Genomic DNA, 25,840 nt, shown 5'->3' on the forward strand with positions numbered 1-25,840 from the left:
ACTTGATTTTCCAAATTGAATTTCTTCCAAAATTTCTTGACTTGTTTAGAAATAAATGAAAGTGGATTAGTTTATTACTTACAAGAATGTAGAAGTAGGCCTACCTTAAGTTGTTGTTTTTATATACTAATTTGTGATAAATTCTTGATAATGGCTTCCCAAGTTTGGAATGATTTTAAAACTGATGAAGCAAACAACACAGTTGCAAAATAAAATATATTATTTAATAGGCTTAATTATAGAGGTGGAGAGGGGTCTTAAAGCACTTTTCACCTGAACCCACAATACCGGTACAGGCACTAGGCCTTTGTTAAATATTTTTTCAACAAGCCTGCACTTTAAACTGTAACCTCAAATAAATATGTACTTAGGCCTATTTTCTAAAAAGTTTTGTTCAAAACGTCTTTTCCATAAATACATTTGTTCGAAATTTCCCTTAATAATGGAGCCTAAAATTAACTTAATGCAGGCTTTAGGTATAAAATGACTTCCTTCTAAATATTTAGCTAGAACTTAACAGGTAGTTAAAACTTAGTTTAACAAATTTCCAGAGCCCCTTTTCTTTCCAAGGTAGCTTATGTAAAATTTATTGGTTTAATAATGAATCATTTCAACAAATATTTAACACTTCTGGTATGGTATATATTGTTTCGATTTGAATGTGTTTGGTTGTCAAAGTGTTGTTTGTACAAATAGGCCTAAGTTTAATTTTCTTAATCTATTATAACCAACCTACACTAATAAAAAAATAATCATTTAAAAAAATTGAAATAGGCCTAGGTAGGTACTGTATATTTTGTTTTGAAAAAAAAAATTAAATAGCCTAATTTAAAGTGAGGTACCAATGGTCCCGGATCCGAGAACCGAGAACCGAGAATCGATTTTGGTTAGGAACCTGTACCGGAACCGACATAGAAAAAGAGGTACCGACCCATCACTAATTGAAATGAATATATTGTAGCAGCAATTTAATTGAGCTTACAGGTTGGTATTGCTGGCACCAATTCCAGAATCAAGGCTGAGTTCGGAGAACAAGGAACACTCGAGTTCTGAGGCCAAGGAGTCAGGGTTGTGGGTAGATACAGACGAATGCAGAGAAGGGAATAGCAGTCCTCCACGCGCCTGGTACCATAATTACATATAAACATTCATAGAACTGAAAACAGCAATAGTTTATCCAGATAAAAGTTTATTTATGTAAAGATTTGCCTTCTCTTTAGAAATCAACTATATACCTACATAAATCTCTAATCAGCTGAAGGTGAATGGTATCAAGTACCCCCGCTGCAGCAAACCTGCCGACTAAGCGAATTTCCATTTGCCTGGATTGATTTTCAATTAATCTATTAAATTAACATTTATGTTTAACGAGTACCTAGGTTAGCTGCTACAGGGAAATTAAAAAAAGTTTGTTTTTTATTAAAATATCAATAGTTTAGTATGAAATAAATAAATCCTCCAAGTTTAAGCAAAATATATCCATAAACAAGCCAACTACAACATTTTACAATATTCTCCTTAAGAATGGGAATTTTAAATTAAATTATTTTAATTTTCTCCGTAACCAATCACCGTACAAAAACACTTTGATATACTAAATGATTTGTTTTTTCTAAGCTCTTTAAAAAGGTTTTTTTCATTTTAAAGGGCAAAAAATGGAAAAAACCCATTTTTACCTCATAACCCCTCCCCTCCCCGCATTAAACTCCGTTCTCATGGTCCGATCATGCTGGTTCACAAACTCATTCAAGTTTATCCCGTCTTACACCTTCAAACCGAATTTTATCAAAATCGGTCAAAAATTTCTCAAGTTATCGTCTGGATGGACACATATATATAATATCTAATATATAAAATTCTCGTGTCACAGTGTTTGTCTGCAAACTCCTCCGGAACGACTTCACCGATCGTTATGAAATTTGGTGTGTAAATTCTGTAGGTATGCGAATAGGAAGTAAACTATTTCCCGTTTCGAAATTCTTAAAAGGGCTCCGCCCCAGTGGCTCTGGAGTTTCCCATGTTAACCTTATGAGAAATGGAATTAATGAATCTTAACAGCTGTTTCAATTAAATAGCATTAAAGTTACAAGGATTACCAACAGGGTGCAGCACTATTATTTCTTTTACATTTATGACAACAGCTAATTTGCAACCAAAAGGTGAGTGAGCGTAGCGAACGAACTTCAACCTGGAGGCGAGTGAGCGTAGCGAACGAGCTAACCTGAAGGCAAGTGAGCGCAGCGAACGAGCTCCAACCTAAAGGTGAGTGAGCGTAGCGAACGAGCTCCAACCCAAAGGTGAGTGAGCGTAGCGAACGAACTTCAACCAGGACGTGATTGAGCGATGCGAACGAGATCATCTTGAAAATTAAACGTAACGGTACTTTCTTTCCATCGGTCTGTCTTAGGGGAAACCTATAACTTAGGCGATACGAAGTTCGCCGGGTCAGCTAGTACATATATAAAAATTTGAACGAATGGCGTTTTTGGCCTCTGGGGACATAAAAATGAAAAAGTAAATCGGTCCCGGGCCTAGGTCTTACCATGAGACCTACGGTAATAGCTACTTCCCTATAGGGAAATTCGCTAAAACAGGGTAAAGCTTATAGAAAAACATTTTCATTCTTTGTTGATAACACTATTTCAAAGAAATATCAAAGCAAGGATTTACAGCCTTTGTTTTGTACCTGTGGTTGACTCTTCTTGCGCTGCTTACGTAAAGTTTCCTGAGCTTCTTGTAGGAGGTTGACCACTTCAGTGTACCTAAAAGAAACGTTTTCTATCAAATCCATTGCAATTCAAACCTTTGAACGTAAATACAAAAGCTGTCAGGAATTTAAGGTCTAAGGTAATTTAAGGTCACGTTAACTGCCACCTTGATATTCAGCCTCTTCACAGTATTGCCAAACTTTATTTTATGTAGAATAGATTTCACTAATATTGTTTCTATTTACTTTTATGGGTTAATATATGATGTTTTGAATCAAAATTATTATATTTAGGGGTGGGGGTAGTTTTTGACCAATCGGGTCAGCACTACAATTTTTCTGCAAAAAATCACTAAAATAAATAGCTACTGACCTGATCGGGAAACACGTCGAATAGGCCTGCTGAAGGTAATTTTACTTTGCGAAGTTGGCTATACAACACTTTTTCCGCATAAACTTGCTACAGCCGGTTTTAAAGACACAGGAAAATAACAGACAGGGTAACTCCATACTGAAGCCCATAAGCTTAGTGCAATATAACAAGGCAAAAATGGGAATCGATTTGTCTGACCAAATGGCATCAATTATCACTGCCGTCCGTAAATCGATGTGTTAGTACTACAAAATTGCAGAAGAACTGCTCCTAGGTACTGCCATGGTAAATGCCTGGCTTGCTTGTAAGGATAATGTAAGTGGTACTAACGGTAAAAAAAAACTTGACTCTATCACTTCATTCAGGGAAAAAATAGTGTATGCTCTCCTGGATATTCAAGATGCTGCTGTAGAACCCGTACGACAAACTGCCCATCACTACTTATTCGAGTCTGAGACATTCGTTGGGGAAGGAAAAACAGAAGGCGATCAAGAAATGACTGTAAATTGTGTTACAAAAGAGTGATGAATGAAGGAGGACGGCAGGCAGCAAAGAAGTTGAAAAGGTAACAACATTCTGCAATATGTGCCCCGATAAGCCTTACTTAATGCAAGAACTGTTTTATGAACATTCACAAGTAGACTAAAGAGACAGGAACACAAGAAGGTACCGGTAACTTCATTGATCATTGTGGGCAACTGAATCAGTAACTGATCAGTAAATGTTTCGTGTCCGTAACGTGTTTTGTGTCGTATGTAAATGTTTATTTATTTTTACGTGTTAAATATGACTAAGATACTAATGGAGGAGTACCTACCTAAATCATACATTTTTCACTGAGTTGTTTCAGTTTTTACTTAGAAAAAATTTTAATAATTAATATTTTTCAATATTTTTTGTATTTGTTCATTGAAACCCCAGTTTTTTATGGTATATCAAAGAAGCCCCTAGGTTTAACAGTGCCAGAGATATAAGAGGTTAAAGTTTATGTTCATAGAAGCCCCATCCACGGGACTACTTTGAATAGGCATAACAATATTTTTTTAATCTATAGGCCCAACATCTAAAAAATTTTTAACATGCACAAGTTATAGATAACATACATCCACATAATATGGTGCAAGAATTAAATCTTTTGTATGTATGGTTTTGAAGTAAAAAAATCAAAACTTTTGTAACAAAGTAACACTTAAACAATTTAATACTTTCCAATGAAATGGTGACCATACAAAGTAGGTATTTTAAGCCAAGTATGAATGGAGATGAGTGTAGGATGAGTGGCGCGATCTTGTAGTCTTGTTGCCTTGGTATATATGAATTGGTCTAATTTCCAGTTAATTAGTTAATTACAAACCCCATATCACGGTGCTATTGTAGTCTATAGTAGTTCCGAGCTTGTAAAAGGCTGATCAGATGATGTTTTTTTACGATCTTTATACTTATTACTAGGGTAGTGATGTAAAAAAACCTATTAGCAGTCCCAAATCCATTATTTTATCCCGACAATTATTGTTGTAATCAAGTACTTACAAGAACTCTGAGTTGTCAGTCAAAATAACATTTTTACGCTGCTACTCATGATTCTTCCCATTTTATCTTTGTATCTTAGCTATCTTTAATCCATCTATTAGCGTGACGTATCGGATACGTGCGAGTGTGGTTGCTCGTGATTTTTTAAATGTATTTATTATATTCTAGAGTGACATATCAACATTTATACACTGTAAATAAGAAAGACGGGTGATAAAAGTTCCGGCAAAATTGTGCAGTGTAACACTTCTAAGGCCAGTTAAAAACATGAAAGTACTCAACGAGGGGACTTCTCGCTCATTTAAAATGGCAAAAAAGTTTAAAATCATATGATATAGGTAATCCTGGGATTGATCCCGGGATCCCAGGATCGGCTGAGACTAGAGGTGTGCGGATATCCGAAAAATCGGGTCGGATTCGGTTCGGTTCAGATATCCGTATCCGAACCGAGCCCAAATTCGATATCCGACACTATCCGTTATATATCCGACTTTTTCGGATAGACAATATATTTTGACGTTTTGGACAGAAAACCTCCATAACCACCATTAGTTTCCCAGGACAAAATTACAGCAATACGTTTCCAACGACCTAACAGCAAACGGCAAAGAAGCCGTATGATGCAATACTGATAACTAGTTTAGTCGTTATCGGCTGTTTTGCTTTACGATTAGATTGGTCTGGAACGAACAGACATAAAGCAGAAAAGAACTACCATGGTCAAATGAAAGTCAACTCGTACTTGTCTTGCTCCTGATACTAGGGGCGCTGCGTAATAGTTTTTTTACAGTACTGTTTCAAAGTAGAAAAATCTAGCCTACTACTGTGATGTTACTTAAACAATAGATTAAATGTTTCCCGAAAAAAAGTCAGAATATAAACAATAGAAAGGCAACACAATAGAAGGGTGGGAGGGGTTGGGCAATAACCTCGAAAGGAGCGCGGGTAGTGAGTCAAGTAGGACCGGAGGGGGAAGGGGTGGGTAAGACCTTGAAGCTATATATAGACTTGCACTACTTCCCTAAACCGAAAGGACTGGCCGGCGAGTGGTATTCCAATCAGAGGACAAGATAGGTACGTTGTTTTTTGGGCATTCATTGCCCGGTTTGACTTTGGATTGTCTTACTGTGTAGAAACTTTGAATAATAAAAAATAAAGTTAGAACTAACCACGATTATTTAGCATTTATTGTGTACATATTAAATGATTAAACGATAGGGACCATGGATATATATACAAACTTTTGTCGTGATTTTAATTTCAACATCAAAATACAATATTGCACAATCGTGATATTTTAGGTCATTGACCTTTATTATGCATCCGGTATTGCTGTTTCAGAAGAGAAGCACGTTGATAAATTATAAATTGATATTCCCGTAGTTAAAAAGAATTATTTTATAAACCTATAAAACAAAATCATAAAATCTTACATAAAGATAACAAAAAATAACGGAAATTGTAAAAAGGGAATAAAGATAACAACGTCATTATTCTTTCTCTTTGTTCTTCTATTTCTTGGGTTTCCCTTATCACGCATTCAACGTCATCAGCTTTTATGACATAGCGCACAGCAGGGGGTAAAACACTTGAGTGCAGCCGAGCGGCACTAATGAGGGTCGGACCTTCTTGGGGGTGAACAATAGACGGCTTATCAGACCCTCCCCTCCCCTCCCCCGTGGTCTGGAGAAAGCTTGTAAACAAACTATTGCACAAGCGCGTGACTTGACATTGGGCTGCTTCAATTATAATTTTGTCAAATGAACTGTGATGTTTCAAAATCAAAAACAATAATTTGGGACCATACTGCTTAACAATAATGGACTGCAATTATTGTTGAACATACAATCTATTTTTAACAAACTAAGATTATACGATTCAAATACAATTATAAAGATTATCTTGGTATTTTACTTGGGGTAATGAAGTTATGTTTAGGCTAGTGTAATTCTCGGTTCATCAAGGTTCTACTGAATTATGTTTGGCAGTGAATATGTGTAGAATGCAATTTATAAATTCAGGGATACACACCTTTTACACAGTTATAAAGTCTAATTGCCCAACATCAAATCGTGAGCTAGAGCCAATTTAGTGCATTAGTGATTCTACACTTGGCAAACCCACAAAATGCCACTTAAGCCCAATAATCCGTTCCAAAAACGTAAGGAAATACAATGTGAAAATAAACTTGAGATCGAACTCCTTGGCTTGTGAGAACCAGGAAACAAGATAAATCATAACCTCAAGTAAACAAGCCCAAACGTTTGACACCAGTCCTGCTGAGCTAAGGTGTTTGTGAAGATTTCGGCTGCTAGTGTACTTAATTCAAGCAACCAACTTTTGAAAATAAATGTTGTGAATTGTGATTTTCAAGAGAGAGAAAACTGTGGACTTGGCTAATTTGAAATTCTATAGTTCAAAATCGTCATTTAAGTTTATTTACACAGCTTTACATTGTTTTGTAGGTTAAAAATACATATGCAGCTTATTATTAACCGCGCCGAACTATCCGAATCCGAAAATATCCGAATCCGAACCTCCCAATATCCGAACCGAGCCTCAACTATCCGATCCGAATCCGATCCGAAATGAAATTTCACTATCCGCACACCTCTAGCTGAGACGAATCCCGAAATCCCGGGATTGGATTGAAGGCCCAGGATTGAGACCCCTATTCCCATCCCAATGGGATGACAAGTCTGGACATAGTATTAACCCTCCGAGTGTCCCTTGTTTTGGCCTTAATGTCTGCCTATTTTTTGCTCATTTGCAAGGTTTTATTAAAACGGATCTGAGAAGCTTGAAAACAATGTTAATTATACTGTTCTATATACAATTTTGTTTGGAAAATCATGGGCTTCAATATTATCTATAAAACATAAGGAACATTTGTTTCAAAAAAATTTTTAGGTAAAAAATATTTTGGAAAATTTAAAAAAAAAAAATAAGTTCGCGCTCAATGAAATTGTATAAATTATGGGCCTATAAATATTTGAAAATAGCCAATTTGTTCTAAATTTTATGAGGATTACAAATATATAATAATATAAGGAAGTAGATTTGCAAATAAATAAGTTATGGGCAAGAAACAGATTTCAGTACATAGCGTTTAGCTAAGAATGCATAGCCTAACCATAGCTAGGAATCTGGCTGATAATTTACATCAATATCACTACCTACTTCTTCAGGATCATCAACCAGCTCTTCAAAATCACTTAAATCTTCTTATAATACACCACGTATATCACTACTTTTGATTTTTAACACTAAAACAATGATAAACGTAATAAAACACATCAGTCATCGGTGCGAGGTTAACCAAGCTGTTTACAAATACGCACGTCAGCTGTCTGCTACAATATTTTCGGAACTAAAATGAAAAGCGCTTAAAAACAGACCTCCGGAGAAAGCTCTGAATCTGACAAATAAAACGATACCTAACTTGATCCAGTTCAATCCGATTTTGTCAGTCATAGAGCCTTCGCCGTAAACAGTGTTTGTGAGTCGATGCATCGACACAAAACACTACACAAAGTGTGTTATGTGTCGACGCATCGACAAATAACACTCGGTTAATAGTTGTTTTGAAAGAAAACTGATGTTCCTGCCTATTAGTTCCAATTCAAGAGTATGACGAGACTAATGATCTCACAGAGGTGGGAACCAATTAGAATGGGGGTGAATGAAGTAAAGAATACAACGTTGGTCTGAGTTTTGAACTAGCTTCTTTGTACAGGTGCTTGATAGAGACCTTAATTTACAACCATCCCTAAAAATTCAATAAAAACCTGCACCTGATGTATCACACCATGGTGCGTATTGATAGGTAGTTTACCTCTCTTTAAGATCTGCCAGTTCAGTAGCCAGCTCACATTGTGTTTCTCTTGCTAAGTTCACCATCTGAACCAGCTCTTCATTCTCTTGTGTTACCTACAACAACATAAGAATTAAATAAAGTAGCTCTCCACTCAAAATTAGATCTGCTACAGTCTAAAATGAGCCAATCACAGAATGTGCTACAGTCTAAAATGAGCCAATCACAGAGTGTGCTACAGTCTAAAATGATCTAACCACAGAGTGTGCTGCTACAGTCTAAAATGAGCCAATCACAGAGTGTGCTATAGTCTAAAATGATCCAATCATAGAGTGTGCTACAGTCTAAAATGATCCAATCACAGAATGTGCTATAGTCTAAAATGAGCCAATCACAGAGTGTGCTACAGTCTAAAATGATCTAATCACAGAATGTGCTACAGTCTAAAATAAGCCAATCACAGAATGTGCTACAGTCTAAAACAAGCCAACCACAGAGTGTGCTACAGTGTAAAACGAGTCAATCACAGAATGTGCTATAGTCTAAAATGATCTAATCACAGAGTGTGCTACAGTCTAAAATGATCTAATCACAGAATGTGCTATAGTCTAAAATGAGCCAATCACAGAGTGTGCTACAGTCTAAAATGATCTAATCACAGAGTGTGCTACAGTCTAAAATGATCTAATCACAGAATGTGCTATGGTCTAAAATGAGCCAATCACAGAGTGTGCTACAGTCTAAAATGATCTAATCACAGAGTGTGCTACAGTCTAAAATAAGCCAATCACAGAATGTGCTACAGTCTAAAACAAGCCAACCACAGAGTGTGCTACAGTGTAAAACGAGTCAATCACAGAATGTGCTATAGTCTAAAATGAGCCAATCACAGAGTGTGCTACAGTCTAAAATGATCTAATCACAGAGTGTGCTACAGTCTAAAATGATCTAATCACAGAGTGTGCTACAGTCTAAAATAAGCCAATCACAGAATGTGCTACAGTCTAAAACAAGCCAACCACAGAGTGTGCTACAGTGTAAAACGAGTCAATCACAGAATGTGCTATAGTCTAAAATGAGCCAATCACAGAATTTGCTACAGTCTAAATAGAGTCAACCACAGAATGTGCTACAGTCTAAAATGAGCCAATCACAGAGTGTGCTACAGTCTAAAATTATATTTACTCCCTGAGTTTTTTTATTAAAATATAGGCCATAAAATTGCTGTAGTTTACAATAAGTAGTCTTTTCTATTTGGCATTTAAAAAAAGATTGTGTTGGTGATGAGGATTAAAAAGATTTGAAAGAAATGATTACTCCACTTCAGCGCACTCTGTTGGTGACTCAAGGCTCAATAATTCTTAAATTCGTCAAACTTAACTGTGTAGTCGTGGTATATATCATGAAAGTTTGTTTAATTTTATAATATCAGAGCAGATTCACATACCACGGTTATCTTTGTCTCCGCAGTGTTCAGCCTATCCTGCAGGGTCTCTGCCAGCTGCTTAGTGGCCATCGCTTCTTCTCTCTGTCTATCAGCATCTAGTGACACGCCAGATAGATCAGTGCGCACCAACGTCAACTGTGCCGCTAGCTCTGCCACCAATCTCGCCTCCTGCATCACAACAAACAAAGGTGAACAATCAGCATTAATGTTATTTTATCACAGAAAATGGTTGACAATAGTTTTCTACTATTACTAGTATCTGAGGTTGCTTACATGAAGCCAAGTGAGGAAAATACAATCAAAACTCAGAATTGGAATTTCAATTTAGGGACAAGTTATAAACCATGCCATACAGGGAGCTGCAATAAAATACACTAAAAAACATCTTTTAACGCTATTTGATATACAGTAATTACAAATTATACAATGAATTAAAGGATCTTACAATATATGTCCAATGACACCTGTCTTCATCAGGCCCTATAGGAGACTGGACTATGATTGGGTTTCATGAATACTGGTGTGACTGGCCTATTGTTCAATTTTGTACAAACTTTAAAACATATATTTTCCTTCTTGTAAATGTTTTTAGTATAGTATAAATATCTTAACGAGTGTTGGAAGACATATTTTATTTTACTACATTTTGATATTAGTGTCGATACATAAATTGCTAGTTATATATATTAAATAAATTAAACTTCTTTAAAGAAAGAAAAGATTATAAATATATCCTTATCAGTATACACACACACACACACACACACATACAGACGTACGGGGTTTTACCGAATACTCGCAAACACCTAATTGTGGCATCTTTCAACCTGCGGCCACCAGTGGATGAAGGAAGGTGGTAGAAACATGTCTGCATCGATATTTTTAATGAACACTCCATTTTAACATCTAACATTCCAGTTTTTAAATTGTGGCACCATGCCACAAATCGGTATATATCAACAGTGTGTGGACAGGATGCCACTAATGCGTTGTAGTGCTTGAGCGGTGTGTGCGCCCCCCCTACTTCTCGCGTGCGCTGTTGCCAGTTCTCCGTTCTAGTTCCTTCATTCCGTTCTGTATTCATGTGGCTATGCCCTAGCCGCTGTAGCTCATTTCCCGCGCTCATGACGTCGTCTTTTATTAGTGTAAGGATTTTATATGAAGTTTTTTTTAAAGCTCCAATAATTTTTACAATTATTGGATTTAAAGTCAATGGACCAAATGAAATGTCGTGAGGATTACATAAAACTACATGCTATTTTGTTGATATTTTATCGTCACATTGTATGTATGGTTTACGAACTGAGATACTTGGAATAAAGGCCTTAATGTGCTGGGTAAATTATCAGTTTCATGGGAATATACAAGAAATCTATTCTATCTATATATTAATTACGTAAGCCGATTCTTTGCGTCAAAATTGTGGGCGACTGGAAAGTCGTAGAACGACGTGAGAGGGCTCAAATTAAAGGTCTTTATCCCGTGACGGCGGGAAAAATAGTTAAATTCCCAAAATCTTAACACAAAATTAGATATAACGTACAATGTTCTCCATAAGAATAGCATTAGAAGGCATTTACTGCTGATTTTTGTTTACTTCAATCCAGCTGATTGTGATTTTATCATTAGCAAGTAAGCTTACATTTGGATTACTCATTTGCCAGTCAATTCTGCAATGTAATGTATACTATATAAAACCAACTATATAAAGGGATAACGTTACCTTTAATAATCAAGACTTTTTAGTTATGTCAAAGTTGAAATAAATTGTTTTCAAGATTTAAGAAACGATTCAAGATTAAAAGAAGATCTTCTTTGTTTTTATTTCAAAACATATGTAAAAGATTTATTCCAATTTAGTGGATTTATTCCAACTTAGAAAACAATTTGGGAATAGAGATGAAGTAGGTTCGTACAGGTATTTAAACGAACCAAAAATATTTATGTCGTGATTAGTTTCGATAACTGGGTAATGAAACCCTAACTAGCCGCAAAATAGTTAGTAATTAGACGTTGACTAGGCCCTTTTTTGGTAGAATATGTAAATCAATCGCACCTTTAGGAGGATTAACACCACATATACTTACACTAGGCTAATAGTGGTTTTTTAATGTTGATCACAAACATATTTAGGTCCAAGTTCTGTCAATGGGATGCCTTTACTTAAGAATAATTTTGTTAAACCTTTACAAAATGAGCATAGACTTAGAAATAATAACTGGGTAGGGTATCTCAACACACCATTTTTTGCCTTTTCTTATTTGACGAAGACAATTTCCAATACTGTATTTCAATCGGGGAAGCCTTGTTATCAGCATTAACCAAAAAACCAAAGCTACCTTAATAAACCAACATTTATTCATAAACATGTTTGCTGCCTTTAGCAGTTAAACCTCTGGAATCATTCAAATTCTTTATTGAACATAACGTTATCAACAAAAGCAAACAAAGACAAACAACAAACTGTTTTGTTTTTTTGCACAAAAGATATGTTGTTGTGGGATATCTAGGCCTATCCTGACATATAGATAATTTGATTCTGAGTTTGTTTAAATATTCCAACAATAATTCCTTTTCCGTTTAAGCTTTTTAGGGACTATGTCCCTACAAGCCACTGACTAGTTTACATTAAAATACGCAATAAGTATGACTCCGTTTTTTCTGTATGCATATAATTAATTCATGGTAATGTAAAAGTATGCGTAACGAATTTTTCACCTCACTATGATGTTTTTAGCTGTTTTACATACATTTAGCTGGTTTATATTGGTGGCTGAAAGTTACGTTTTGCTGGCCATGCCAGCTGTCATCGTCATATGGGGACCGAGCAGGGGTTTACATCCCTAGGGCCGCAAAAACACTTGTTCGCCTATTTACTTAAAACATTAATGTATATTAAATGCACAAGCTGTATCCATGGCATTGCAATAGACTTGTTTTTTGTCACAGCTGCCTAGACAACTATTTATTGTTATTTTTGATTTTGCTGATTCCTCAAAATATTTCACATAAATAAGAGGGACGTTATATTGCAAAACATACTTAGGTGAATAATAGTGTTCGTACCACGAGCCAAAATGGGTTTGCAGCTCTCGATCGTTTAAGGTTCTCGAATTCGTCTCGAACTAAAAACCCGATCTCGAGTCGGCAAAACCTCACTTTCGGCCCTAGGTACGAAATATACTATTTTTGTACGTTGGATTTAGAGACCCAAACTTGGTAGGGGTGTCCAAAGAAACGTCTTGGTCTGTAGATGAGTTAGGTATCAAAAGAAAGACTAATCAAAATCCCTTAGGACTCTGCCCCAGAAGCCTTTAAAGATCCCTCCACAGAGCTGTTTACATTTTGGCCATGTTAATAATACTTTTTAATGAAACAGCTTTTCATTTTTAAATTGTATTTCAAACAACACACATTTATTGGGAGTTACTGAATTCTACCAAATAAGTATTTGCAATGTTATTTTCAGATTTTAAAATTGATTTTCTTCTTTATCATGTCATGTTTTGCAATATAACCTCCCATTACAAAATCAGTGGAAAGTCCTTTTATCACAGCAATTCTTAAATTATTTCTTATTGAACTATCTTATATCACTTGCACGGGTTGGTGTCTGCCTTTTTCACCACTTTTGCCTATATTTTATCATATTATACTACACATATCAAATATTTATGTAGAAATATCTGCTCTTATCGTGTCTTATAAAATCCAAACATAGAAACTTTGTCTAAAATGGTACCCACCTTGACAAATTATTTGCACCTGCCTATATTACGGACTTTAGCGCACTGGTTTGTTAACATTATTGAAAATAACACGACATTTTGGCTGTAAAAAATGGTACAAAGAGAAAATACTATTTAAGCAGCTACTGTCAATGCGGAGCGAGCGAAGCTCTTTGGGATCAACTTCAATGCAACAAATAGAGAAACATCACTCAATAACGGCTGAACGCATTTCAGCCAAACTTAACAAAATTTTAGACTAATAGTGAGATGGTTTTTAAACAAACAAATTTCAATTAGATAATGCTAATGCAATTTAAATCAAACTTAAAATTTCCAATATTTAACAAGGAGCGGAGGGATACGGACCTGTGACTACTTTCCTCGGAACCTATTTGTGTTGCCGGCTGATTAGAAACAGCCAATGTTAGAAATCAGGATTTCGAACAGTCTTGCTGTTAATCTGCTGGACAATAGTCAGTGCATTACCAGATTAAAAAGTGTTGTGCATGTGCTGGACCTAAGCTACAGATTTCTGTAAATATTTAAATGATTGTTCCAATTTTTGGCAAGGCTTGTTGATGAACAGGTGCTTGTTTAATGTTTCCTGACATTGTTTTGATATATGTTTTACTTATTGTCCTCATATTTGAACCGATTGTAAAATAAATTCTGATAAAAAAATAAGCGATATATCTAACCGCATCGAAATCGATATTTAATCCGATAATACCTCACAGGTTATATTATGTTGAATTACATCGACGGTGCAGTAAGTTATTACACTTAAAACGCAGATTGAACACTGATCTAATTTAGGCATGTGGTAGGTGGTAGGTGAAGGTAGGTCGGGGTTTATGAGTATTCGTGACTACATTAAGTGTTTTAAAGTAAGGTTGGATTAGGGAGGTAAAGTGTAGGTTATAGATAGGTGATCGGGTTGTTTATTTGTCTTGCACCAAATAATTTTTATCTTTTGGAATATTTGGTTAAACGGGTAAACGATTTGAAAAATGCTTGCGTTATGGTCTTAACAAGCCATCTACAGTATTCTAGCATTGACTTGATATAAAGTCAATGATTCTAGCAAATGACTACATAAAAACCAAATGAAAAGAACATTTTTGAATTTGGACCTTTGACCATAGCAAAACTAACATATAATTTATGAAATGTGAAAAGTTGTATAGCATTAAATACTATTCTGTAATATTAATAATTGTTCGGCAAATCCTCATTTTAATGGCTCGGTTGAAAATGGAATCTGTATTTTGTGAAACAGTAATTTGGTAACAATCCAGTAATTTCAAAAGTTGATAACAGTAGCCTATCCTATTTAAATACTGTTATTTGATTGCCAAGCCACGGACTGTACATACGTCCAGTTACAACCGTAATAAGTAAATAATTAATTACCTGGGCTAATAGAAGTACACTTTTATTCACGGTATGGATAATTGGCTAGGCCTGTCCAGAAGTAGGCTACGAATTTCTAATCATATTATCTACATTGTATATTTAAGACATGTCTTCCCTTCTTATTGTTATTCTGTTTTCACTTAAATCAGCTGAATGCGATGTTTACTTATTACTTATGTTTAGGCCTACATTTCAGCCATCTTATTTTGTTGTTCAATAAGTAAGTCTTTTTGAATTTTTTACATTTTTACACATTGAAATATATAATTGATAATTCAGTTCATTTTAGTCTTTTAAAGGTGTGTTACATTTGAGTCTCACATTAAAATAGCCCTAAGCTTTTCGTAGGCCTATGTTTTATCTTTGACTATCAATACAACTTACAGACATTCCATCCCCATGTTAAATTTGTAGCAAGCCTTTTTCATCAAAATCTTCTGTATCCAATGGCCATTATTAAGAACAATATTAAAAATGCTGTCTCTAAATCGTCCTAATAATGGTAGAAGACGTACATTCTAGTTACATTACAATAATATCCTCCATCATATCAAGAATACTTGGTATTAACAATCATAAATTATTTCCAGCAAAGAACGCTGAGCTTAACCGATTGCAAGGGTTGAAATGAAGACCAATGTTTATGTTGCACAGTTGAATTTAAATGTCAAATTTCCCCTCCTGTTGTTATACTTTAATACTAGTTTTTTTAATAATTACGTTTTTTTATACTTCAATACTTTAACCGATTGTAAGGGTGAAAAATGAAGCCCAATGTTTTTGTTGTGGGCTACAGTTAAATTTGGATGTTAAATTTCCGTTCTCTTTTTTATACTTTAATGCCCTTTTTGGATGTTAATATCAGATTCCAACTACTGTAATATTTTCCTGGTCAAAACTACCATAATGCACTTCTGGAAGAGGTATCTGAATAACAAGATGTAGTAAAACAAATTTGAATTATTATAATTTTAACCAATAAAACCAGCATTAGTACATCTATTGAGTTTTTACATTTAGTTACTTATACAAATATCAAATCACGTTTTTCCGCTCAACTGGCTTTCATCTCTCTGAAAGCAACCCTAGTAATAATATGTATTTTAATTTAGGTACCGTACTTTAATTGATTCGGTTATATGTTTACCTCATATAACATTTGAACATGAATTGAAACATTAGATGTCTTTGGAATACTCTGAGAGTGAGAAGCAAAACATAACTTTCAGCAATGTTGCATCGAAATTTACCTCTTTCTTGCCTATTAAATCAAAATTCTAAATTAACAACAGAAAATAAATTGCTTTTATATAAAACCATTCTAAAACCAGTGTGGTCGTACGGTATCCAACTGTGGGGGACATCCAGTGAATCCAATTTGAACATCATCCAAAGATTCCAATCTAAAGTTCTTAGACACATTCTTCAGGCACCATGGTTCGTTAACAACGAAGTGCTCCATAGAGACAGTCGAACCCCAACGATCAAAGAAGAAATTTCAAGGTTAAGTGCCAAATACTTAAAGAAATTAGAGTACCATACCAACTACCTCGCTTTGAATTTGTTGAACAACAGCAACTGTATATCTAGATTGAAAAGATGCCATGTTTTGGACCTAAGTAGTCGTTTTTAGAGATTTATGGACTTTAAACTTTGTGCCAATATGCAAAGTTTGTTTGTTAGCTTTATTGTTGGATAAGGACTAACTACTGTGTTTAAATTTTATCACATTTGCTTATTGTTCTATTTTTTTGAACAGATTGTAAATTAAATAAAATGATAAAAAAATAATAATAATAAAAAAAATAATAATTACCTCTACTGAGTGATTCAGAAATGTAATTGTAAAATTTTTGTCAACATGACTAGAATGTTAATAAAACAGATGTCAGCACGAAATAGTTTGTAAGATAAAAAATTGCAGCATAGGACAACTTATATAGTGTTCTAACCTAAAACATTGTTATTGTTTCAATGTAAAAATTCAATTGATACAAAGTAACTACGGTACGTTACCAATTTATGTTTGTAAACAAAAATACATCTTTTAATGGTAGCATAAAAACAATTTAAATAATTATTTAGAACACAAATTATTTTTAATGTAAAACATTGTTCACCACTCGGAGCAAAAGTATATTATTTATGGTACTTAAATTGTTTTATAGTACGTGGCAGTACAGTATTATTAGTTTATTAGTTGCTTGTTGCACTGTTCTACACACTGCTCAAGCGCTACAACTCATTAAGTGGCATCCTGTACACACACTGTTGATATATACTGAATTGTGGCATGGTGCCACTATTTAGAGTGTAAGCTGGCGCGAGAATTGACAACGTAGCATTAGGAAAGTTATAGTTCCGGCAGACGGCGCGAGGCGCGCTAGCTACCTGTATGGTTTCGTGTTCCACAATTCGGCGTGTACCTGCGCTACTTAAACTCCCATCAACGAGTCCAAAAATACTCAATTGTGGCATGTGATGTTTAAACGACGTAATAATGCTGGAAAACCTCAAAAATGATCGAATTAGCTGTGGCACCCTGAAAAAGGTGCCACAATTTTTGAAGGTGCCACAGTACGGCCGTGTGCCTGTGAAGGATGCCACTATTCGGTGAATACAGACACACACACACACACACCAAAAAAGTCTCAGCTGATTTAAACCAACATCAAAACCTAAACAGTAAATACTTTTTTTTTTTTTTTTTTTTTTTTTTTTTTTTTTTTTTTTTAAAGAGGTTGGCGGCCTCTTTTAACCTTGCATTTGCCCGTCCACATAGACTAAGCGCCCGTGCGTGGATCGTTTACAGCAAAGCAAGGAGTGAGCCGGTACAGTACAAAGGTGAACTGTACTGATAAAATGTTATCGGCAGTGACCAGGATCCGAACCCACGACACTACTGCCTTGGGCCCGAAGTCCGCGACGCTACCGACTGAGCCACCGACTCACTATGCCTCACTATGACTCACTATTTTGATGTCCCTAGAGGCCAAAAACACTATTCGTTCAATTTTTTATATATGTATATATGTACGTCCGTAAACACGATAACTTGAGTAGTTTTTGTCTGATTTTGATGAAATTTGGTTTAACCCTAGCAGTGGCCAACGATCGTAATACGCTCGTGATGCCTAGAATGGCCACCAGCGTAATACGGATAGTATGGGCAACAATTTTTTTAACAAAAAAAAAACCGCTTATAATCAACTCTGATGTGAACAATATATATACCATTCGAAAGATCACATTCTGAACTTTCATCTTATTATATAAACAAACCCTTAAGCAGGTATATAACAATGTCACAACGATTAGAAATCAAATGAATTTTTGGCATGGCACGACTTTTGCAGCTGACACTTGGGAACTGTCAAAACACGTCTTGTTTGGCATTACCCTGCTAGGGTAATTTTCGCCTTGGGATGTTGCGGGTGGTACCACTGGATAGCCATTGATTTTATCTTCATTATGGTTTGGTATTTAGAAAGAAATATTGATTGCACAACAGGTACGATTTTATGAAAACGGCTGTTTATATGGCCAACCATTGTAATATACTAGTACGGAAAATACGAATTGCATACAATAAATTAGTATAACAACATGTTTTTGTACAGTTATTGGTAACGGAGAAAATTCAACAAAATTTGTAAATTTAAAATTCTAATGTTATTCTTATGGAGAATATTGTAAAATGTTGTTGTTTGCTTGTTTATAGATATATTTTGATAAAACATGGCAAATTTATTTATCTTATACTAAGCTATTAATATTTTACTAGAAAAAACACTTTATTAGTTCCTTTTAGCAGCAAACCTAGGTACTTCTTAAACCTAATGTTATTGAAATAGATTAAAATGAAAATCAATGCAGACAAATGGAAATCCGCTTAGTCAGCAGTAGGGATGGACGAGATTGGATTTTTAGTTCGAGACGAGACGAGACTTTTTATTTCTCATAAAATTTCGAGACGAGATCGAGACGAGATTTCTCTTCTCATACACAACGGGAAATGCACGTTCGAAATTTTTACCTGATTTTGTAACATTGTTAGATGACTGTTTAAATACTAAAATAATGATAATAGGCAAGAATATTTACAATCTTTCATTAAATAACATCAGCATAACATTTTTTTATTAATCACGCCTAACTTATAAAAAATGCCTACGATTAGGAAACATGGTGATATCAGTTAGGATAGAGTTCAACTTATCATAAAATAAAATAAATCATAAAATAAAAGCAATATTAATTTTTATAAAATAGTTACTTGTTTTGACTTTTTGTATGGTAATAAAACATTCCTCACACTGCTTACACTTAACAAAACTTCTCAAATGTTATTAAAGTAATATTAAATATTTAAGTAAATAAGTACAACTGAGCACCCTGAATATTATATTTTATAAAAAGAAGTGACATGTTTCGGACATTAGTCCATTTTCAAACTTCAAAATACATTAAACACTTAACCGTTGTTTATATAGTTTGTTTGTAAATAAATATGATTTATATATACAGATGGTTTATAGAACTAGACAGGATTTGGAAAAACTTTTTTGTTACTGATTATTTAATTTTAAAGTTTGGTCAAAGATTGGGTTTCTTGAAGGAATTTGGCTATTTAAAATATGATTTGGATTTTTTAGATTTTCTTCGTATATGAAATATTCTTCAGTTGAATCCATTCGATTTCCTTTGTTTAAAACTTTTAGAATTTTCATGTTGTTTTTTAAATTTGTGTAATTGTGGTTGGTCGATAAAAGGTGTTCAGCAAAGTTTGATTTCATGGATGTTCTGTTGTTACTCTTAAGAGCTTGAATGTGCTCTTTGAATCTAGATTTAAAAGAGCGTCCTGTCTGACCAATGTAGAAGTGTTCACAATCAGTGCAGTCAATTTTGTAAATGCCAGATTTGTCATAGATGTCTTGATGTTCTTTATTTGTATTAATGTTATTTGCTATCATATTGAAGGCATTATTTTTTGTTTTAAAGCCAATTTTGTATTCAGAATTTTGAAAAGTTTTTCTTGTAGTCCTGTTAAGAGTTGTATTGAATGGGATACTAATGAATTTCTCTTTCTTCTTTCTTTCTTTGTTGTGTTCTTGATTTTGATTTTTCTTTCTTTTGATGTTTTTAATCATATTGTAGATAATGTTTTGCTTATATCCATTAGTAAAATTGCTTAAATTCATTAGTATCCCATTCAATACAACTCTTAACAGGACTACAAGAAAAACTTTTCAAAATTCTGAATACAAAATTGGCTTTAAAACAAAAAATAATGCCTTCAATATGATAGCAAATAACATTAATACAAATAAAGAACATCAAGACATCTATGACAAATCTGGCATTTACAAAATTGACTGCACTGATTGTGAACACTTCTACATTGGTCAGACAGGACGCTCTTTTAAATCTAGATTCAAAGAGCACATTCAAGCTCTTAAGAGTAACAACAGAACATCCATGAAATCAAACTTTGCTGAACACCTTTTATCGACCAACCACAATTACACAAATTTAAAAAACAACATGAAAATTCTAAAAGTTTTAAACAAAGGAAATCGAATGGATTCAACTGAAGAATATTTCATATACGAAGAAAATCTAAAAAATCCAAATCATATTTTAAATAGCCAAATTCCTTCAAGAAACCCAATCTTTGACCAAATTTTAAAATTAAATAATCAGTAACAAAAAAGTTTTTCCAAATCCTGTCTAGTTCTATAAACCATCTGTATATATAAATCATATTTATTTACAAACAAACTATATAAACAACGGTTAAGTGTTTAATGTATTTTGAAGTTTGAAAATGGACTAATGTCCGAAACATGTCACTTCTTTTTATAAAATATAATATTCAGGGTGCTCAGTTGTACTTATTTACTTAAATATTTAATATATCAGCAGCCCTATTAAGTGAACACCTAAATTAAAACATAAAGTAATATTATTAAAATAATGAAAGTAATATTTACATTAAAAGAATTAAAGTAATATTTACATTAAAAGAATTAATTAAATAAGAACGCCTTCGAAAAGGAAACGCAACTACAACACGCTCCTGTATTGCGGGTATTGCATTAACTTTCTGCAGGCGTTTTTAATTTTTTTTTTTTTTTTTTTTTTTTTTTTTTATTCTCGTCTTGATAAAAATCTCGGCCAAAAAGTAATCTCGTCTCGTGTAACGAGATTGAAAATTTCCCGAAAATTTCCCGAAATTTCGAGACTTGACCATCCCTAGTCAGCAGGTTTGCTGCGGCTGGGTATTTATGTCTTGTTTATGTTGGTCTCTCACTCTAATTTCTGTAGTTTTCTGTGTTTTTAGTAGCGAGAGTGACACTGAGTACAAGTGCTGTCAAAATTCTCTTATAGGGCTAGTTCTATAACTTGTGCATTACCTAAACCAGCTACAGCTACTGTTTCTAAATAGATTGTTTTATTTGATTGACATAGTATTGAAATAACTGCTATTAACAAGATAAAAAGTGTAAACAGAACCAAACGTCTAGAGGCACCGGATAGAATAACAATGAAATGGTCTTCAGCTGATCTATAAGGATGACAAATCTACTAAGGGATTATGCTTAATCTATGGTAAAATTTTATGTACCATACAGCTAATGATTATAATATATATTATAGAACATCTTGTAGTTGTTATTTTTTTTTTATCCTTAACCATTGTATAGTATGGTTCTAGTTCTAGTCCTAAGAAAGTCTTGATCAAAAGTTTGTACCAATATCAAAATGAAGCTGTCCGTTAAAATGTAAACTTAATAAATAAATAACAGCCTGAGTTGCAGAGAAAATGGAAAGGACTTATCTGAACTTTAATAGTGATACATACATGAGCCTCACACTCCTCAGTCTGAGAGGCCAGCTGTGTAGCCTCACATCGCAAGGACTTGTTCTCCTCCTCCAGCCGCGACAGTCGTCTCTGCAGCACCTCCCAGTTGACTGTACCTGCAGGGGTCCCTGTAAATATGAGGAAATATGAGTGAACAGAATACAGTGATGTCCCGTTATTCCTCTCGCATGTTTCTCCTAATGTACCTAATTTGCAATTTCTTAGATTTTCCTTACAAACAGGCCAGTTTTTGGGGTGTCAGGTCTCTCAGGTCAGTTCACTTTTGTGTAGCTGCGAGAGTGTGATTGCTTCCTATTTCCAACCTCAATATTGTTTTGGTTTTACTTAGTAATCGCAAAAGATGAACTCAAAGGTTCAGATGTTGACAAAACATTTCTTTCTGAATTCTTAAAAGTGGTGGTAATTTAGGCCTAACTTATTTTGTTGTTAGTTTATATCTATTGAAATATTTGTATACAAATTTATCCAAAACACTGTTTTGTATGATATTGGACACGTTTTCTTCAAATCTTTACTGCAAACGTCACTTACCAAATACCAATAATGTGACGAGATAATATTTTGTCTGTAAACAAATGCCGATCTGTTTAAGGATGCTTTCTTCTTACAAACTTTCACTATTATCTTTTGTACAATCAGTTTAGTGACAAATTTTACACATTCGTTATCGGTACAGGTTTTTGAAAAAAATGTATTCTCGGTTCAAAGTACCAAGTACCATCTGGGGTCAATCTCTTGGGTTTTCACAGACTTTAAGTTAAATATTTACATGACACCATTGTAACATATTTCCTGATTCCTTCAATTAAATGTTAATTGTGAGCAATAAATATCAATAAAAATAAATATTGAATAGTGTGAGAAATTATTCAAGACATTAAAACAAATAAAAGTAACAAAGGGTAATTTATGTAATTGTAAACAAGCGGCGTTTTGCAGATGAGATAATATATAAACACCTGTAGGTTTATATATCAAGTTTTATTTTAAAAGAGTTACAGACAAAAACTGTATTCATAACTTTAGGCCATTTTAAGGTGCATTGTCCCTGAAGCGACTCTTGCGATAGTAGCTGAGCGACAGTAGCTCAGCAATAGTAGCTCAGCGATAGTAGCTAACCATGTCATTGTTCCAGAAGCGATTGTTCTAGAGCGATTATGTTCATTAGTTTGTTGACTTTCGAGTGAATTGGTGCTACTGTAGTGCCATGACACCAGCTAATTTTAAAACGTTTTTATTAGCTCACTTTCTTAGTCCGGTACAAACTTTGCAATCAATAACTAACTTCCCGACGAGCTAGAGAATTGAAACTTTAAAAATAGCTCACAAATGGATGACAATGCAATATACCATTTAATTTTCATATTCGCCTCGGGCTAAGCCCCATGGGCTTCCAAATTTTTCATGTTTAAATTTTGGAAGAATGTAGGCCTAAATATTTCAATTGAAGTCAGCTGTAAATACTAAAATTTGACAGTTCGAAGGGCAGAGGTTAAGAGGTACAGGTTCTGCTCCCGAGAGATTCTAAATATAAAATAAGCAGCTCAAAGGAAGATAAAACATATGATTACAGATAATAAGTGTTTGGTTATGTATTGACAGGCCATGTAAAATAGATTTAACATATTTACACAATAAAGACTAAAAAGTATAAAATAATTATAAATAAAAATAATTTTAAAAAATACCACGTTTTTAAACGCACTAAAAAGTAAAAATAATTTATAAATATGTGGAGAGAATAAATACTTGTAAGATTTAAAACGATAAAACGTGGGGCGCATGCAATGGATAATAATACAGTAGTTCAATAAGATGAAGATAAATTGTAAAATTAGTATGCGCCCCACGTTTTTCTTTAAATCTTCAAGTATTTATTCAATACATATGTTGTACTTTTTAATGCGTTTAAAAATGTTGCATTTTGAAAAAGTTTTTTTTTATATTTATAATTTATAAATAATACAGTAGAGTCCCGCAAACTCGGCGTAATATGGACTTGAAGGGTGCCGAGTTTGTGAAATGCCGGGTTATCGGGAACTAGGGTTAAAAATAAGAACCATACAATTTTTTTTCTTTTTAGCTGCCTTATTTATTTACATCTATTTTACAAGTAGGTATTAAGTCATCAGATATAGTACAACAAATCCTTGTTACGAGTTGCAAATGCTTTGATTTGAGCCCATGTTTAACTGGGACTCAAAAAATCACTAATTTTTTGAGCCAGGTGATGGCCGAGTTACCCAGACTGCCGAGTTATCGAGTGCCGAGTTTGCGGGACTCTACTGTAGTAGTGATTTAACATTATGTACATATCTCATATCTTCTTCATGGGTAAAAAACAGTTTAGTATTCTTTGAAGACATTACGACCGAAACCCGTCCACACCTACAAATCGCTCAGCGACTGCGACTCTGACTCCCCTCAGAGCAGACCCGATACAGTCGCTGTGTTCAGCCGCTAGCCGCTCCAGTCGCAGTCGCGTCAAGGACAATGGTCCCATTTGAAACAACGCTAACCAGTACTCAGCTACTATCGCTGAGCTACTATCGCTGAGCTACTATCGCTCAGCTACTATCGCAAGAGTCGCTTCAGGGACAATGCACCTTTCACCAATTCAGTGAATATAAAAAAAGAGTTTAATCCCATGACGGATACAGCCAGGGATCCCTTGGCCGGAAAATCTTTAACTACCGGGTGATATCATAACATATTTTGCTTTCTTTTTTACGAAGCCTTGTAAACTGAAATCAATATTAAACAATGTTTTATTTTGAACCCTTAAAAAATCACTAATTTTTTTGGAAAATATTTGTCAAAATATTCAATCTTGATCAGTGCTGAAATTTTCCCAAAGTAGGTTTCGTCTAAATTATTGTCTTCTTAAGCATTTCCGACAACAGCCAATTTAGAAATTGAGATAAAATTCGAGCCCATCAGACATAAAAAGTAACCAAATTCACCATAATCACAATGTGCAAACAAAAATACAATTTATTTAATAAAGTTTATCGTAGGCTTACACAATCACAAATATATTCAAATTTTAAGCTTTTAATGCTTAATTACGTCAGCATATCTTACACAATGTGTCATTACGTTAAATTCAGTAATAATATTGCATAGAATACTTTTCTATTTTCTGTAATATATATTTAGCTTATCCAAAATGTGTAAAAAAGAAGCTAGCAAACCTAGGCGATCAGGCCTGAATCAATCAGTACTTGATTAACTTTTAACACTTTTAGGTTTACCGTTTGGAAATATTCAAATTATGATTTTGAAGTCAATCCCATTATTGTAGCTCTCTGTGAAATGAAACAGGAGAACAATTCGTTTTAAAAGAGTCAAGAGCCGTTTCAGAGCCTAGTTCAGCTAATCTCTCCCTTCCCCCAGGTCACACCCCTATTTGTCCCTAACTTTCCGTGTTCCCAATTTTCCTTGTCCCCACCTTTCCTAAACTCCCGGCAGCCACAGATGTGAAACAGGTCATAGTAAAATAGCAAAAACAAAAGCAATATTTCTAGGATATTAAAATTAAAACCCTCAAATGAAGATGAATTCTTGAAACGTGTTTCCTGGAAATGTACCGAATAAATTTGTCTGAGCAGGTATAATATAAGAACTCTTTTTTTTACTTTTTAAATACCTATGGCAAAAAAAGAATCCAAGTAAATGTATGTCTTAAATGAAGAATGACAGAAATTTTTGTTTACCCGGCTCTGATCCTCCTTCTGACTCCACATCATTGGTTAATATCTGTATCAGCTCAGTCTTCTTGACCAGTTCATGAGTGAGTTGAGTGATCTTCTCATTGGCAGTTCTTAGCTCAGACTCTAAAGAAGCAACATTTGCCTCAAGTTTCTGATTGTGAGCTAGAAGCTCCTTGCCAATACGAGCTGTGAGCTCTATGTCCTTCTCTTTCTGAAATTTAGA

At 34.3% G+C, this 25,840-nt stretch overlaps 1 protein-coding gene across 10 annotated transcripts in view; it reads right to left on the reverse strand.

Annotated features, from left to right (window-relative positions):
- Nucleotides 1-25,840, reverse strand: part of LOC128995580 (trafficking kinesin-binding protein milt) — a 205,844-nt gene that overhangs the window by 43,640 nt on the left and 136,364 nt on the right. For all 10 annotated transcript variants that reach the window (XM_054420688.1, XM_054420625.1, XM_054420871.1 and 7 more), the window contains 6 exons: nucleotides 25,621-25,828; nucleotides 21,884-22,011; nucleotides 9,872-10,039; nucleotides 8,446-8,540; nucleotides 2,687-2,762; nucleotides 983-1,122 (listed from right to left, as the gene is read on the reverse strand). In XM_054420688.1, the coding sequence (XP_054276663.1) occupies nucleotides 983-1,122; nucleotides 2,687-2,762; nucleotides 8,446-8,540; nucleotides 9,872-10,039; nucleotides 21,884-22,011; nucleotides 25,621-25,828 (815 nt within the window). The remainder of the gene's footprint in view (nucleotides 1-982; nucleotides 1,123-2,686; nucleotides 2,763-8,445; nucleotides 8,541-9,871; nucleotides 10,040-21,883; nucleotides 22,012-25,620; nucleotides 25,829-25,840) is intronic.

This window comes from Macrosteles quadrilineatus, unplaced genomic scaffold (assembly GCF_028750875.1).
Source record: "Macrosteles quadrilineatus isolate MER2022 unplaced genomic scaffold, UCM_ALF_1.0 Scaffold_1__1_contigs__length_201487025, whole genome shotgun sequence".
In the NCBI taxonomy this organism is placed as follows: domain Eukaryota; kingdom Metazoa; phylum Arthropoda; class Insecta; order Hemiptera; family Cicadellidae; genus Macrosteles; species Macrosteles quadrilineatus.